This window comes from Biomphalaria glabrata, chromosome 10 (assembly GCF_947242115.1).
Source record: "Biomphalaria glabrata chromosome 10, xgBioGlab47.1, whole genome shotgun sequence".
NCBI lineage: Eukaryota > Metazoa > Mollusca > Gastropoda > Planorbidae > Biomphalaria > Biomphalaria glabrata.
In genome coordinates this window covers 6,286,388-6,303,400 of record NC_074720.1, presented here as the reverse complement: position 1 = coordinate 6,303,400, position 17,013 = coordinate 6,286,388, and the positions used below count along the sequence as shown (strand labels likewise).

The following is a 17,013-nucleotide window of genomic DNA, read 5'->3' as shown; positions in this document are numbered from 1 at the left end:
ACAAAACAAGCGCTTGGCTTCGGAACCGGAGGGTCCCGGGTTCGAGTCCTGGTGATTACATGGATTTTTTAATTTCTGTATCTTTAGGGCGTCTCTGAGTCCACCCAGCTCTAATGGGTGCCTGACATTAGTTATTATTATTATTATTATTATTATTATAGCTTTTATATACCGCTACTTTCATGCTTATAACATGCTCAGAGCGCTTTGGTCCAATCTCATTTGTGGACCAGTATCTAGGAGTTGGTTTTCCGTGCTGCCTTTCGGCGCTCAGTAAACACCACTCTGCCCGAGTCGGGTGTCGAACCTCGAGCCCCCTTCTAGGTAGCCAAGCCAAGCCAAGTTCAAGCGTACTTAGCCTCTCGACCACGCTTCCCACTGTTGGGGAAAATTAAAGGGTTGGTCATTGTGCTGGCCACATGGCACCCTTGTAAACCGTGGGCCGGAGAAACAGATGACCTTTACATCATCGGCCCTATATACCGCGTGATCTAGTAGGGCATCTTTAAATTCTTTACTTTACAATATAAAGAGCTCATTTGGTGACTAAAACTGGTGATTATGTCTGTATATACTAAAATTATAAGAAAATTGTATTCGCAACGTATTAGATACTACAAAAGAAGATGTTTTGAACGGTTCGCCCCTGGGCGTCTGTTACTGAATTTTTATTTTTTTGCGTATAAATAAAAGAAGAGTGTGTGTCAACTGGTGTGTCTCCTTCCCGCACAGCCCAAACGAAAAAGTCCTCAGTAGCTGTAGGCTGGAAACTTAATGACCAGGTCGATGGACTGAGGGACAGACTTAATTGACCGAAATGACCGTTAAATCAGTCCACTGGAGTGATAAATTTGGACCAGAGCCAGTACCATCCTCGCTCTGCCTATATCCTGTGAGTGTATTCTTGGTCGAAAAAAGTTGAAAGGGATGATGCCAACTCTGCACATGTGTGTATTGTTTGTTGGTGTTGTGTTTGCCAACTCAGAATATGTGTTTTTGCCAACTCAGAATATGTGTTTTTGCAAACTCAGAATATGTGTTTTTGCAAACTCAGAATATGTGTTTTTGCCAACTCAGATTATGTGTTTTTGCCGACTCAGAATATGTGTTTTAACTATATCATTCAGTTATGCATTCAATTTTAACAATTTTTTTGTTTCATATTATGTCATATTATTTTTATCATATTATTATTATCATATTATTATTATCATATTATTATTATCATATTATTATTATCATATTATTATTGTCATATTATTATTATCATATTATTATTTCATATTATATTTTATTTGATACACGTTGACAGAACCCTGGGAATATGTTTTACTTTTATTTACAAAAATGTACAGGTTTTATACCTAAGCACTTAAGTGCAGCATGTTAACAAAATGCTATCTAAATTAGATATAAATTTAAAAAAAAAAAATAATGATTAAACAAATCAGGAAGAGTTAAGTCTTATCATAAAAAAACAAAACCACAATATACAAATGGCGAGCTTTTTTAGAAAGTCCCACCTATAGAAATATTAATAAATTAATTGCAATATCATTAGGAAATGAAAGTGTAAACTATTGTAAATAGCACCTATTAAAATAACAAATTTGAACTAGAATATGTTATTTTGACTTAATCTCGGTTGACTGAATAAGGATACATTTTGGCTTCAATCATCTTTTGTTATCACTGAAAACACATTTTTAGATCACTGGGCTGCCAGTTTCAGTTAGCCACTTCCTACTTGTTATTAACAATTTTTTTTTCTAAAAAGGAAACCTCAGAATTGCGCTATTCAATTTTAGCTTTATCCTCATAGGAATACTTGGGCCTTAGGCCTTCATAATTGTAATGAAATATGCAAAATATCCTCTGAAAAAAAAAATTATTTAAATGAACTTATGCTTCACGTATTTAAATGAGTCATGTTTTATAGTAACTTTGTTTATACTTAGTTCATATATGTTTATATTAGAACAGCTACAATATATGGTTAATGGAAAATGATTGAATTCCGAGAACAATCTCTTATTTTATAGAGAAGTTTTTATTTATTTATTTATTTTTTTTACTATTACTATTAATGCTTTTTCTATAACAAGCTACTACATCAATCTCAAGGCGCTAGGGTCAAATCTCTTTGGAGGCTGTGAGAGGGGAGAGGGGTTGTGGGTCACAGTCATTATCTTAAGTCTAGGGAAACACAACCAAATTAAAGTCTACCGTGCCTAAATCAAGATTTGAATTCTAGCCCCAATTGTTACATGGCACTTTGATTTATACCACTTGGCCACATATCCTACATAATAATAATAAGGCATGTCTTTGAGTCCTAAGATTAGTGAGGAGTGCAGTATTTCCCGTGGCTGCGCAGCCCCAGCTGTGACCTACATATTTTGCCACACCCAGTGCAAGCATAACCATTGTCCGCATGTAGTAGATTTAGATTTTTTTCGCCGTCTGCGTTTGTCCTCGGCAGCAGATTTTCTTTTGGCTTCCAAGCTAGAATCAGCAGATTGCTTAATAACATCATTAAACAAACCATTGACTTCCCGCTAAAATTCAAATCATTGAGTCGTTCAGATCATATTGTTGTAACTCTAGGTTAGGCACTCAACGAATAGTTGTGTTTATTCACTAGGGTAAACACATAACATGATGATTCATCCTTCAGCTTCCTCAGAGTCTCACTACTAAGTATACCAGTCCTTTGCTACTTAACCCGAATGTGGACCAACGACAGCCTTCTCCGCTTCGCTCCAGGTCCCTACTACAACCTTCAGGTAGCATCAAAAGCTGGCTTCTTCTTAGTTTCCCAAACATTCAGACTCTTCACAATCCCTGATGCACTGTTATTCTCTCCGTTCTAGTCTCTTCCTGTTTACGTTCACTAGTGCGCTAGTGTGCACCTCAAGCACTGGTGCAAGGCAGGGTTACAACAATATATATACTATATATATATATATATATATATATATAAGCTTTATCAATTGCAGGCAACTGCAGGTGTTTATTTAAAATGGTGTTTAAAATAGTATGAAATAGCGGTAAGAATATGTTTGTATACCACATTGAGTAATATTGTATTTTTATTTCAAAGTATATTAACAAACTTAAGTAAAGTAAGCAGCGTTTCGCTTTTAGACCTTGCGATCTATGGGGGCAGATGATGGGGCAGATGATGTTTAGGTCATCTGTTTCTGTGGCTAACGGTTAACGATCTGTTAAAAATGTTAACACACATACCCGTTCTTAACCATTTTCGGATATAGTTGTAATTTTAAATAAATATTTATTGTACCTCACAAAACATGATTCATTAAAAAATTAACTAATTCATAGATTTTTATTGGTTATTAATTATTTGGTTTGATATCGAAAAAGGGAATTAACATTTACATTATTTATATATATGTGTGTGTATGTGTGAGGGGGTAAATGTGGAGTTATTCCCCTTAGATAAGTTCTTTTTTTTTTTTACACTCATTAGTTTTCTATGAATTACTAGGCAGTTACAAGGCAATGTCTGCGAGGCTTTTTATATTGTCACCACTTTCACCACAGGCAGTCAAAACAGGCAAAAAAAAAAAAAGATTACTCGGAAGTGGATGATTGCATGTTACCTTGTACCAGTTTCCTTTAGCGTCGTTCTATTAGCTTATTAATAAATACAACCTTGTCTTTATTTCACAGGCGCAGTGCAATGCCCTGAAGAGACTCTGCTTTAATGAGGGTATTGGAGAGTCCAAGATTGACCAGATACTTATGGTGGAAGAATGTATAGTCAGTAAGTCATCGCTTAAGATTATCATCATTATCAGGAAATCATCATAAATATATTTATTTATTTATTTAGAGAGAGAGAGAGATAAACAAATAGATAGATAGATAGATAGATAGATAGATAGATAGATAGATAGATAGATAATTAGATAGATAGATAGATAGATAGATAGATAGATAGATAGATAGATAGATAGATAGATAGATAGATAGATAGATAATTAGATAGATAGATAGATAGATAGATAGATAGATAGATAGATAGATAGATAGATAGATAGATAGATAGATAGATAGATAGATAGACATTCAATAAGAAACTAATAATAGTTGGAAGCTAATCTTTAATGTCCTATAGCAGTACAGTCATGCCTATACGGCTATACATATTTACTTTGTTATTATCAATATCTTTGTCCCGAACGTGTGAAGATCAGATACTTGTAGAGTCTGTGTTACACATTGAGACGTCTAAACTGAGCAATAAACTTTAAATTAGATAATTAAACAAGTTCAAAATGAAAACAAAATCTTTTTAAAAACCACCCATATTCATTGAATGAGACTACATCAATTATTTTGAAAAAAAAAAGATATTTATAAAGTCGGAATTATAGCTTTATAATGTTAGGCCGACTTGTTTTGACTCTGAGCTATTCAACTGCTTATAAAAAGAGAAGGATTTATTAGTCTTTTATTAGTTAAAAAATTTAAAACGAACGACCTATTTCTGTACATTAGTCTTGACCAGATTACACGTAAAAGAAAATTAATTAATTTCGACTAATTGATAAATTAACTGGTATTTTCTTTAACTGATTCTTGTGTTGTCATCGACAATGAATAATTGTGGAAAGTTTCAACTCGATCCGGAAGTGGGAGAAATAACGTGTACAAGATTTTGATGACAGACAGAAATACAAACGGAGGGAGTAGACGCTTGGTAACGAAGCTTATCAAAGCGTTTATTCTTTCTTTAAAAAGACTAATTAGACATTTTGAGTACTCTAAGATCTATCTCTGATTACGTTTCATTTTTTTGACACTATTTCATCATCTCCTACTAGCCAAGAAAACCCAGGTTGGTCTAAATAAACAAAACACAAAAAGCCTAAAAAAAAATTTGTTTTGCTTTTTTCTTAATTTTTTTTTATTAATTAAAACTCGAGTTTTTTTTTTTAGTTTGATTATTTGTTTCACTTCACTCAACTCTAAATGTATAGATATATTTAGTTGACTCTTTTAAGCTATCATTTGGGTAAAATAAATATAGACTTCAATTTATCTTTAGTTTAAAAACAAATACAACACAACTGTAGCACCTTTTTGAATTTGCTTTTACTTTTGGTTGAACTTTTAAAAAAAAAAAAGGAAATAAGTTGGGCATAAAATATTGCGACAAAATCTTTGCTTCGGTGTTCACTTGTATCTGCACCATTGGTCTTCGGTTTGTTTCATCTGTAGTAGTTTTTAAAGCTTATTTCCTCAATTTAGGTTAACAAAGAAAACAGAAGTTTAATTTAATGCATACATAAGGGATAGGGGGCGCGCTGGCTTAGTGGTTAAACGCTCGGGGTCCTGGGTTCGAATCTTGGTGAAGACTGGGATTTTGAACTTCTGGCTTTTAAGGGCGCCCCTGAATTCACCCAACTCTGATGGATACTTGACACTAGTTGGGGAAAAGTAAAGGCGGTTTAGTTCGTTGTGCTGGTCACATGACACACTGCTCCTTAACCGTCGGCAAAAGACCTTAACATTATCTGCCCTATAGATCTCAAGGTCTGAAAAGGGGAATTTTTTTTTTTTTTTTACATATAAGGGGAAAGTTGCGATCCTAAAGGAGGATGGCGTAATGTGCATTCCCCGAAAGAGCTGTAAATATGAAATCGGGCTCCATTTTGCCCTTACTGGCTGCTGACAACGGATGTCTTATGAAAAGGGCAGTTGGGGAACTCTCACGAAGGTTGGGGGGCACACCTTTGAAACCCAAGGAAGAGTCTTTGCGGAAGACAGGCACAGAGAACGAAAACGAAACTTAATTAGACGCCCAGCGGACAACCTCTCTGCCTTCATTAGAAGTTGGCAAAATAAGTAGGTCGCAAATGGCTTTGCGTGTTCATGTAGAATACTATACTCTTATTTAGTCTTCAAAATAAGAAAACAACAACTTTTTATTAGGCATTTTATTTAGAAATATAAGAGATGCGTTATTAAATAAATGTTAGATTGAACTTCACAATTCGTCAACTGATCTCATCTTTATCCTATGTTAAAGACCTGTATTATATGTACATCTTGATATATATATATATATATACATGTATTTACTATGTATAATTGTTTCTGCCTTCAAATTTTTTTATCAATCAAGCTTGTCTTGTGATTTATATTTTTTTTTTATTTTCTTACTGAGATGTATTATAATCAATTCTTTTTCATTTAATTTTTTTTTCTAATAAATGTCCGACCTGCACCTTTAGTAGTTCACACTAGTCAAGTAGGATTATAGAATGAATTTTATTAACTATAAAACTGTCTTTTAAATGCCTTGTAAGGGTATCATTTCATTTAACCACTTCTTCTATTCTTAAATAACATAACTATATTATTTCAACTGTATTTAAAATCATCATCTAGGAAACACTACATTTCAATTTAGAAGTACTATTATAACTCTGATAGTTTTCTTTTAATCACTTTCCAAAAAGATACATTGATAAATGTGAATAGTTTTACGATTCTGTGTGCTGTGTATTACAAATTTTATAAAAAACATCTAATATTAAAAAGAACATAACTCATAATAACTTTACTTTATTTACATAAATTTATACACTTTTTAAAAACTTAATTACTCGTATTATTATTTTTCAGACAAAGCTGGCAAGAGTAAGTGCAAAATCAAAATCGACAACTCAAGTGTGATTTTATTAAATGACAAAAGTGATTTCCCACGGTTGTCTCCCCGCCCATCTTTACTGAACCTCGCCGTTGACAAATTGGGCAGAAGAAAATCCATGCTCCCTCAGTGCCTCACGGGCGGCGGCGACAAGGAAATTTACCCTAACAACTCCAAAGACTCCCTGACGAAAGGCGCCACGAAGCAAAGGGCGAGATCCAATTCGGAGAGCGGCAGAGGCACCCTGAGTTCCCCAGACGAGAGCTCCGCAAACAAGAATCTGCTGGGAGAGGAGAAATATTACGGCGGGCTAAACACGCCGATCATTGTGAACAGGAAGAGCAGCCTGAGCTCCCCCATCATGGCCACACACGTGAGGAACATTCTGAACTCCCTGGAGGACAAGTGCAATCAAATGAACGGCACTTGTAATCGCCCTGGCGGCGGGAGAGGAAGCGTTGACTCTGAGAGCATCGCTGAGGAAAAGGAGCCGATAACCTCCTGGGGCAGGAAGGTTCAGTCCATAGATGAGTCGTCGAACGAGGGCATAAGCTTCAGCTGTAGCCGGAGAGCATCTCTGCAGCCGCAGCAATGCGTCGACGAGGTCGACGACGACGATGACATCATTTTACCCGCCATCGGCTCCGGCACGTCAGGGGCCACCAAAAAGTCCTCCCGCAACAGCTTGTCTAAAACAATAGTCATAACCGCCCCTGACTCCTGTACACAGCAGGCTCACAGGTTTTCTATTCCAACAACGATTCAGATAGATCCTCCGTCTAATTCAAACTCCAATTACAGCCTCTCATCTGGCTCATCCAGCAATAACAGCAACTCTGGAAGTAACAGGAACTCTTATGCCGAGAAAGCTGCTGCCCCTTGCAACTTAAACATCTCTTCTTCAACAGAGACTTCCAACCTAAAAGCCCCGCCGCAGGATGATTCGTTACTGACTCAATTGACGAGCATTGTATCATGCACCAGCGACGGCCCGATCGTCCTGGATCAAAACCCCACTTGTGCTTCGTGCGCGTCCCAGCCCAATTCCAAGCCAGCCAACTCGGCCTCGTTCGAGCGCAAAGGAAGTGGCTCTTCCCAGAGTTCAACACACTCCGCAACCTCCACCAATGTAAATAATCTCAAACCCAAAACTCTCAGAACTCCCTCGGATATTGAGAACGAGAACAATCTGACCCAGACAGAATCCTCGGACGTCTGCGTATCCAACGAGGACTGCACGAGGAACACTTCCATTGAAGAGATCGAGGACGAGTTCGACAACAGCGACTCTCTGGTGTCCATTTCGGAGAAGGACGCCGCGGTTCTGTCCGGGAGCTCCCTGGTGTCCCAACACAACGACAACAACGGCCTTGACTCGTCGGACACCTTACAATCGTCGTCACCTCTGTCACCTGACAGTGGCAAGTCGAACATTGATGATGTCACTCGCAGGTCAGGTGGCATGGCATCTTTCATTGTTAGCGCTGTCGACCAGGATCTGAGCTCCGACTCTACTTCCAATCTACTAAGCTAAAAAAACAAACTAGATAGGCCGTATGTTTTAAATATATAACAATGCCTGTTTATATATATTTATAGATATCTTATAGAATCATTTTATTTCCCGACTACATAACTTACTTAGCAAGGCATTGGTCACCATACTGTATAACTCAATGTCTAATACTACACCTCATCCGATCCATGATTTTATTTTAAATAGAAGAGAAAACATTTTTAAAAAATCATTTTAATAACTTTAACTGATGGTAGTTTGTAAGGTTGCCAGGTCATGTTGCTACGCGACTCAGAAGGTCGTCACAAAGGTCTCGAGTTACCATCTCCTGCCCTTTCTGGGGCAAGGACGTAATGATTTTTAAATCTAAAGGAGCGTCCTAAAACATGTAACACATGAAACATAGAATGTTTAGATTTAAATGTAACTAGCCATGGCTTCTCATTACTTGCTTTTCGATTTAATATGCATATAAGATTGTAAATATAGAATCTCAAGCTTCTATCTTCTTTTATCTATATTGAAACTTTGTTAAAAACTTTAGTAGATAGTTCAAATCTTTTTCGAGACCAAATTGACAGTCCACGTTTGCTCTTTAATTGAGTGATTATTAACATGCATTTAGTCAGAATGGTACCTTTGAAAGCCAAAACAACTTTCAATTCTTAATCTTCACCTATCTCTTAGTCTGTTAAAGTACTACACATTATCTGTAGAGCACTACACATTATCTGTGGAACACTACACATTATCTGTAGAGCACCACACATAATCTGTGGAACACTACACATTATCTGTAGAGCACCACACATAATCTGTGGAACACTACACATTATCTGTAGAGCACCACACATAATCTGTGGAACACTACACATTATCTGTAGAGCACCACACATAATCTGTGGAACACTACACATTATCTGTAGAGCACCACACATAATCTGTGGAACACTACACATTATCTGTAGAGCACCACACATAATCTGTGGAACACTACACATTATCTGTAGAGCACCACACATAATCTGTGGAACACTACACATTATCTGTAGAGCACCACACATAATCTGTGGAACACTACACATTATCTGTAGAGCACCACACATAATCTGTGGAACACTACACATTATCTGTAGAGCACCACACATAATCTGTGGAACACTACACATTATCTGTAGAGCACCACACATAATCTGTGGAACACTACACATTATCTGTAGAGCACCACACATTATCTGTGGAACACTACACATTATCTGTAGAGCACCACACATAATCTGTGGAACACTACACATTATCTGTAGAGCACCACACATAATCTGTGGAACACTACACATTATCTGTAGAGCACCACACATAATCTGTGGAACACTACACATTATCTGTAGAGCACCACACATAATCTGTGGAACACTACACATTATCTGTAGAGCACCACACATAATCTGTGGAACACTACACATTATCTGTAGAGCACCACACATAATCTGTGGAACACTACACATTATCTGTAGAGCACCACACATTATCTGTGGAACACTACACATTATCTGTAGAGCACCACACATAATCTGTGGAACACTACACATTATCTGTAGAGCACCACACATAATCTGTGGAACACTACACATTATCTGTAGAGCACCACACATAATCTGTGGAACACTACACATTATCTGTAGAGCACCACACATAATCTGTGGAACACTACACATTATCTGTAGAGCACCACACATAATCTGTGGAACACTACACATTATCTGTAGAGCACCACACATAATCTGTGGAACACTACACATTATCTGTAGAGCACCACACATAATCTGTGGAACACTACACATTATCTGTAGAGCACCACACATAATCTGTGGAACACTACACATTATCTGTAGAGCACCACACATAATCTGTGGAACACTACACATTATCTGTAGAGCACCACACATAATCTGTGGAACACTACACATTATCTGTAGAGCACCACACATAATCTGTGGAACACTACACATTATCTGTAGAGCACCACACATAATCTGTGGAACACTACACATTATCTGTAGAGCACCACACATAATCTGTGGAACACTACACATTATCTGTAGAGCACCACACATAATCTGTGGAACACTACACATTATCTGTAGAGCACCACACATAATCTGTGGAACACTACACATTATCTGTAGAGCACCACACATAATCTGTGGAACACTACACATTATCTGTAGAGCACCACACATAATCTGTGGAACACTACACATTATCTGTAGAGCACCACACATAATCTGTGGAACACTACACATTATCTGTAGAGCACCACACATAATCTGTGGAACACTACACATTATCTGTAGAGCACCACACATAATCTGTGGAACACTACACATTATCTGTAGAGCACCACACATAATCTGTGGAACACTACACATTATCTGTAGAGCACCACACATAATCTGTGGACCGTCTTTCTCAATCCTCAATCTTTCGCCTTGATTAGAATGACAGACCCGTCCATCCTTTAATATCTTTCTATCGGTTTCTCTTTCTTCTATTCTTTCCCCTGGTACTATCTATGAGGGCCTCGTCATATGGCCAGACAGCTAAGTTTGCGTTCTTTGACAGTGGTCATCAGATCCTGTTATGAATGTCCTCACTTGTGGAGCGGTCTTTCTTAGCAATACACAATACTTTTATTATCGAGGGCAACCCATGGATGGAATTGGAATCCTCATCTCTACTTTTGTAGTTAGCCATCAAGATTCACAATTAGTCTAATACAAATGTTAATCATAATAAACACAAATAATTTTAGTCTCTACGTCTGTACATTGATACACTTTAGTTTTAGTCCTCAGAGAGCATTAAATATGCAAAGAGATATATCCTAATATCATGACTATTTCTCACAACCTCCCCTCTCTACAATATCATCCAACCCAAATATAGCGCGTATAAAAATTTCACCACATATGGAATACGGATATTGTTTAAAAAAATTTTGATTTTCTTTTCAGAAAGCTGACAAAGGAAACAAAACTATTTAATACAGTTGACTTAATAGCCAACCCTTAAAAATGTCTAGAACATCATTTTTATTCGTTGTATATCTACATTTCTTATTTCATATCCTAGAACACTTTTAAATAAGTACTTTTTCTTTTATTAGTGCCACTAGAGCATGAAACGGGTTGCCTAAATTTATAAATCAGATCTCAAAAACATGTTTGATTAGATTAGGTTAAAGTATCTAATTTATGAGACAATAAAGCTTTCAACAATTTGCATCATTAGAGAAATGTTATAAAAATAACGTTAGAAAGGTTAAAATTCAATAATTGTTTATTTTTCATTTCATTTATATATCAGAAAGTTTTAATATGACGCATGGATATGTTCGATTTCTATGTGCTAATGCCATGTTCAAGGGAAGTGCTGTACTGATCTATATGTTACTAGATTGTTCCACACTGAAGCATGCAATTCTTCTTAGACTCTTACTGCTGAAGGTTGGGTTTCTGTTACAGTTGTACTTTGATTTATATATTGTTTATGATTACGTTTATTGGATGGGTTGCTAGTTTAGTGTTTTTTTAGGTCGAAATTGTACATTTTTTTGCAATAATTTCTTTAAACGTGATAGATAGTTTGACGTCTTGTTCTAAAGATTTAGGAACAAAAATGTTCAATTGAGCAAGAAGGAAATAAGAGAGAGAGAGAGAGCGGAAGAGAGAAAGAGAGAGAGACAGACAGAGAGAGAGAGAGAGAAATAAAGAAAGATAAAGGCAGAGAGAGAAGCAGATAGACAGGCATAGAGAGAGAGGCAGACAAAGAGATAGAAGCAGAAAGAAAAAAGAGAGGCAGAGCGAGAAGCAGAGAGAAAGAGGCAAAGAGAGAGGCAGAGAAAGAGAGTAAGAGGATGATATAAAGAAAGACGAAGAACGAGAAAAGGAGAAAAAGATAGACAAGACATGAGTGGAGAAAAGAGAAAGAGTGGGGAGTGGGAGACAGAGATAAAGGGAGAGAAGAACGCGAGAGAAGTGGAAAGAGATAAAGGGAGATAGAGAAGAACACGAGAGAAGTGGAAAGAGATAAAGGGAGATAGAGAAGAACACGAGAGAAGTGGAAAGAGATAAAGGGAGATAGAGAAGAACACGAGAGAAGTGGAAAGAGATAAAGGGAGATAGAGACGAACACGAGAGAAGTGGAAAGAGATAAAGGGAGATAGAGAAGAACACGAGAGAAGTGGAAAGAGATAAAGGGAGATAGAGAAGAACACGAGAGAAGTGGAAAGAGATAAAGGGAGATAGAGAAGAACGAAAGAGAATCAGAGAGAGAGAGTCTGAGATAGTGAGAAGTACGAGGGAAAGAGCGAGACTGAGAGGGAAAAAGTAACAAAGACAGAAAGAGTAACAAAAAGAGGGATTGAGAGAGAGAGAGAGACAGAGAGAGAGAGAAAGAATATTATAAAAAAAAAAGATATTTAATGAATGACAGAAAAAGAGGTTCACAAGAGAAGGAAATCCTACAGACACATATTTGTGTCTAGTCATGATTAGAGAATTTTCTGCATGAAAAAATAAAATTGTAGATTTTAAAGGATTTTATATGATACATAATAAATATCCATACCGCAGGACTTGTTCGATTATTGCTAGACCGGGCTTTTTGCCAGTTGTAATTTAGTTTACTAATTCAATACTCTAGCGTGCAAAGTATTTGCTGCGTAAGTTGGTATCTTTTTATTTTTGTACTATTCAGTGTAAGCTAAGTGAGCTCGTTTATTTGTCATGCATATTTATCATTTTATTTATGTCTTTGTATGTTATAATGATTGCGTACCAAGATTTGTTGGTCGCCGTGTATTCTCCTTTGACTGATTAGTGTTTGATTCCTATGAGATGGGAAATAACTGTTTATGCTTTTTCTTGTTCTTGTTAGAAACTAGGTTATTTCCCTTGTTACTACCATTTGTCTATGCAACGTCATCATCAGGCATTTTTTGTGTTTCAATAACTGCTTTGAGGATTTACTCCGGAGTAAGCGTATTAAATTTATTTATCATTTGCGTTGGTTAAATTATATTTAAATATCAAACAGTTTATTTTCATCAATTAAAAAAAAATATATTTAATTAAATGGTAAACTCCATCTATATTACAATAGCCAATAAATGGTAATAATAATACAAATAAATTCTGTATTTTATAGTGCCAAATTATTATTAGTGTCTTGTTAAAAAAACATTTGTTAATTAATTTGTATTTTTGTTTTCCTTATCGATGTACCCGGAAATTTAAATAAAGAAAAGTGTAAAATTATGTACCATACCAATCTAGGATGTACTGTTTAAGATATTTATATAGTGTCCTATAGCCAGCTTATATTTAAATAAGGATCGTTGCTAAGTGTTACTGTGCTTCGCTTTCGAAGCAAAATGTCTTGAGTTTGAATCCAGGGAAAGACTGGGATGTTGAACTTATGCTTTAAAACATTAGCCTGGAAAGTAAAGTCGTTGTGCTGGCCACATGACACCCTTGTTAATCGTCGGTGATAGAATCGAGCTTTACACAATTTGTCCCATGGGTCCCATTAAGGGATTATATGTTTCGATGCTGGATAAGGATGTTTTGATTTCAATGGTTTTTTATAAATATTTTGTTCATATTGATATTACTCTCTAATAGGGTTTACCCGGTGCGTACCGCACCACTCGCCCCCCCTCCAAGTCACGCCACTGAAAGGAGAGTTATTATTTAGTGTTTGATAAGGAAACTATTGAGAATACTTAAAAAAAAAAAACTATCAACTCGTTAATGAACGTATATTATTCTATACCTAGTATTGATTGTATTTTATATTCTGACCATATTCTACTTCCACAGCAAATTAGAGAGCATCTTACCATAAGCAATGAGAAACAGATTTCACTTAATTTTTCATGTTACCATTCAAACAATATAATTGTAAAGCACATCGGATTTAAATATCAACAGAGTTAGGCATATTTTTAGAATCATAAACCGTAGTTCTTGAATCTCTGTTGTGGCTGCGGCATTTTACGTATAGAAAGACAGAGAGGGAGTGACTTCTCCAACGCTTTAGGAAAGGCCTGTGTTGCGTATATATACCTCAACGGCAGTCCTGAACAGCTGAAGAGAACAGCACACTATTTTTTTTTTACGTATAGAAAGACAGAGAGGGAGTGACTTCTCCAACGCTTTAAGGAAAGGCCTGTGTTGCGTATATATACCTCAACGGCAGTGCTGAACAGCTGAAGAGAACAGCACACTATTTTTCCTTGACACTGTCTGCAAAAGAGCTCACAGGTCAGCAGCAAAATGCTGTCTATAGGAAGAAGTATATATCTGTGATGACATAGAATATAGTAGATCCATTGTGATACAGCTTGTTCGTAAGTCGAGCTATGACTGTTATATTCAGTGCATGGGTGCATTTGCGTACCTGATATCATCACAATAATGTAGCAAAGCTGTAAATTAAAACATTTTTTTGATAGTATTCTTCATATTGTTTCTATTTTGTCTCATAACAGATATTAAATTTTGAAAAATGATTGGAAGCCTTAGCAATAGTAACTCTTTATCTCATCCTTGCATTATTAAACATTTTAAAATATTTAATGTCTGTTAGCTACACTATATTTGTATAGATTATAAGTGTTTGACAAAGCAATATACAGATTTATCTGCTCCTGTTTTGGGTCTCGTTATTTTTTCCTTGTCTGTTCTACCGGTAGAAAAGTTTTCTGCACAGCTTTCTATTATTTCTCTTTACAAGTTTTTATCCCAGAATTATTTTTTTTTTAGAAATGAATAAATTATTGAATGAAATTGCAAGTAAGCTGTTAATTATTTCTTGTTTTGTTTTTTTTTAAATGCAGGAATGTATCTTTAGATTGGATTCCAGAATGATACAAAGAGAGTAAGATAATGTTTATGGATGAAATAAATATCAACATTTAAAAAGGTCTATATGAAGTAGAAAAAAGTTTATGATACCTAGGGCAGGTGATCCCAAGCCAGCGGTTCTCAACCTTTTAGTCTCGGCGACCCCCCCCCCCCGCCACACACACACAGCAATAGTAGAATGGACAAAAACAATTCATTTTTTTCGATGGTCTTAGGCGACCCCTGGCAAATCGTCAATCGACCCCCAAAGGGGTCGCGACCCACAGGTTGAGAACCCCTGCCCTAAGCCAAAAAAAAGCTGCAAGTGTTGCAAGGCAGGCAAGGAATCCGCAAGTAAAGAGGAAAATGGGTAGGCCCAAGCAAACCTGGAAAAGGTCTGCCGTCAGTGAAGCCGAGTGTAACGGTCTTAGTAGCCATCCAGATGTGACGTCCTTGTCACCGTGAGATTGTCAAAAGAGTTGAACCAAAGGCTCATCGAACTCTAGACGTGTAAGCCTGCTTAAACTGTTACGAAAAGTAATACGAAAACTGATACGGAAACTGTTACGGAAACTGTTACGGAAACTGATTCTTAAAGTAATACGAAAACTGATACGGAAACTGTTACGGAAACTGTTACGAAAAGTAATACGAAAACTGATACGGAAACTGATTCTTAAAGTAATATGAAAACTGATACGGAAACTGTTACGGAAACTGTTACGAAAAGTAATACGAAAACTGATACGGAAACTGATACGGAAACTGTTACGAAAAGTAATACGAAAACTGATACGGAAACTGTTACGAAAAGTAATACGAAAACTGATACGGAAACTGATACGGAAACTGATACGGAAACTGATACGGAAACTGATATGGAAACTGATTCTTAAAGTAAACAAATAAAAAAAAAAAAAAAAAAAAAAAACCAACTGAGTCGAAAACGAATTCAGAAATAAATATGCAATTTGACCTGGTTAAGTCTCTTCTCTGATAATGGTCAAAGCATTCTAGAATCGATACTATCTCTCGCTATACAGTAATAGTAGTTGCACTGTCACTGAATGAACGAAACTTCGAAATGAATAAAACCAAACAACACACACGCACGCACAGAGGGAGAGAGAGAGAGAGAGAGAGAGTTATCAGGACTTTGATTGCTATGCAATACTAGTCATAGTCAAACCAAACATTTGTCTTATCTTAAAAGTCAACCCAAAACAGGGATCTTCCGATAGCCAGCGTGCTGTGGAACTGGGTCATTAGCACACAGTGACTGTAAGCGGGGAGGGGGGGGGGAGTCTATCAGAGAACTTAAGCAAGAGTAACGAAAGGGAAATAACTTTTATGGGGGAGGGGCGGGCGGAGGGACGTTTAAAACAAATCACAATTTAAAAAAAACAACAACTGTCTCTAAAAACCGTCTGAGCTAGATCGAGATATTTCATCCGTTTGGACTTACGTTGGAGGTGCAGTTTTTGGCGCACTGATATTTGAAACATATTCAAACCTATATGCACCTATGTTACATCCACAAATGTTATCTTGTCCACACCAAATGTCGTATTATTCCAAGATTGAACACACGGCAGATACAGTACCTTAATAAAAAAAGATTTAAAAAGGGAGAAATTAACCAATTAGTTGATTACCTATTGGTGATTAATAATATTGTTTGGTTTCAAACAAGGGAATGAAATAGTACTTGACTGATGTGGTGGTATAAGCTGTATTACTTGCATTTATACTTTGTGTAGAGAATGAGGTTGTTCCTTTCAAAATCTGAAACTTAACAATAGATAACTATAAAACCACCTATTTTCATGAGCACTTCTTTAGGACGGTGGTCTATTTCTAAGCTTTAGCCCTCATTGTTGAGTAGTACAACTTTAAAAAAATAA

General features: G+C 36.5%; 1 protein-coding gene across 1 annotated transcript in view; it reads left to right on the top strand.

The window, feature by feature from the left end:
- Positions 1–9,407, top strand: part of LOC106051433 (uncharacterized) — a 245,402-nt gene extending 235,995 nt beyond the window's left edge. The window contains exons 9-10 of the mRNA XM_056043751.1: positions 3,697–3,790; positions 6,661–9,407. Of these exons, the coding sequence (XP_055899726.1) occupies positions 3,697–3,790; positions 6,661–8,219 (1,653 nt within the window). The 3' untranslated portion in view covers positions 8,220–9,407. The remainder of the gene's footprint in view (positions 1–3,696; positions 3,791–6,660) is intronic.
- Positions 9,408–17,013: the final 7,606 nt, after the last annotated feature.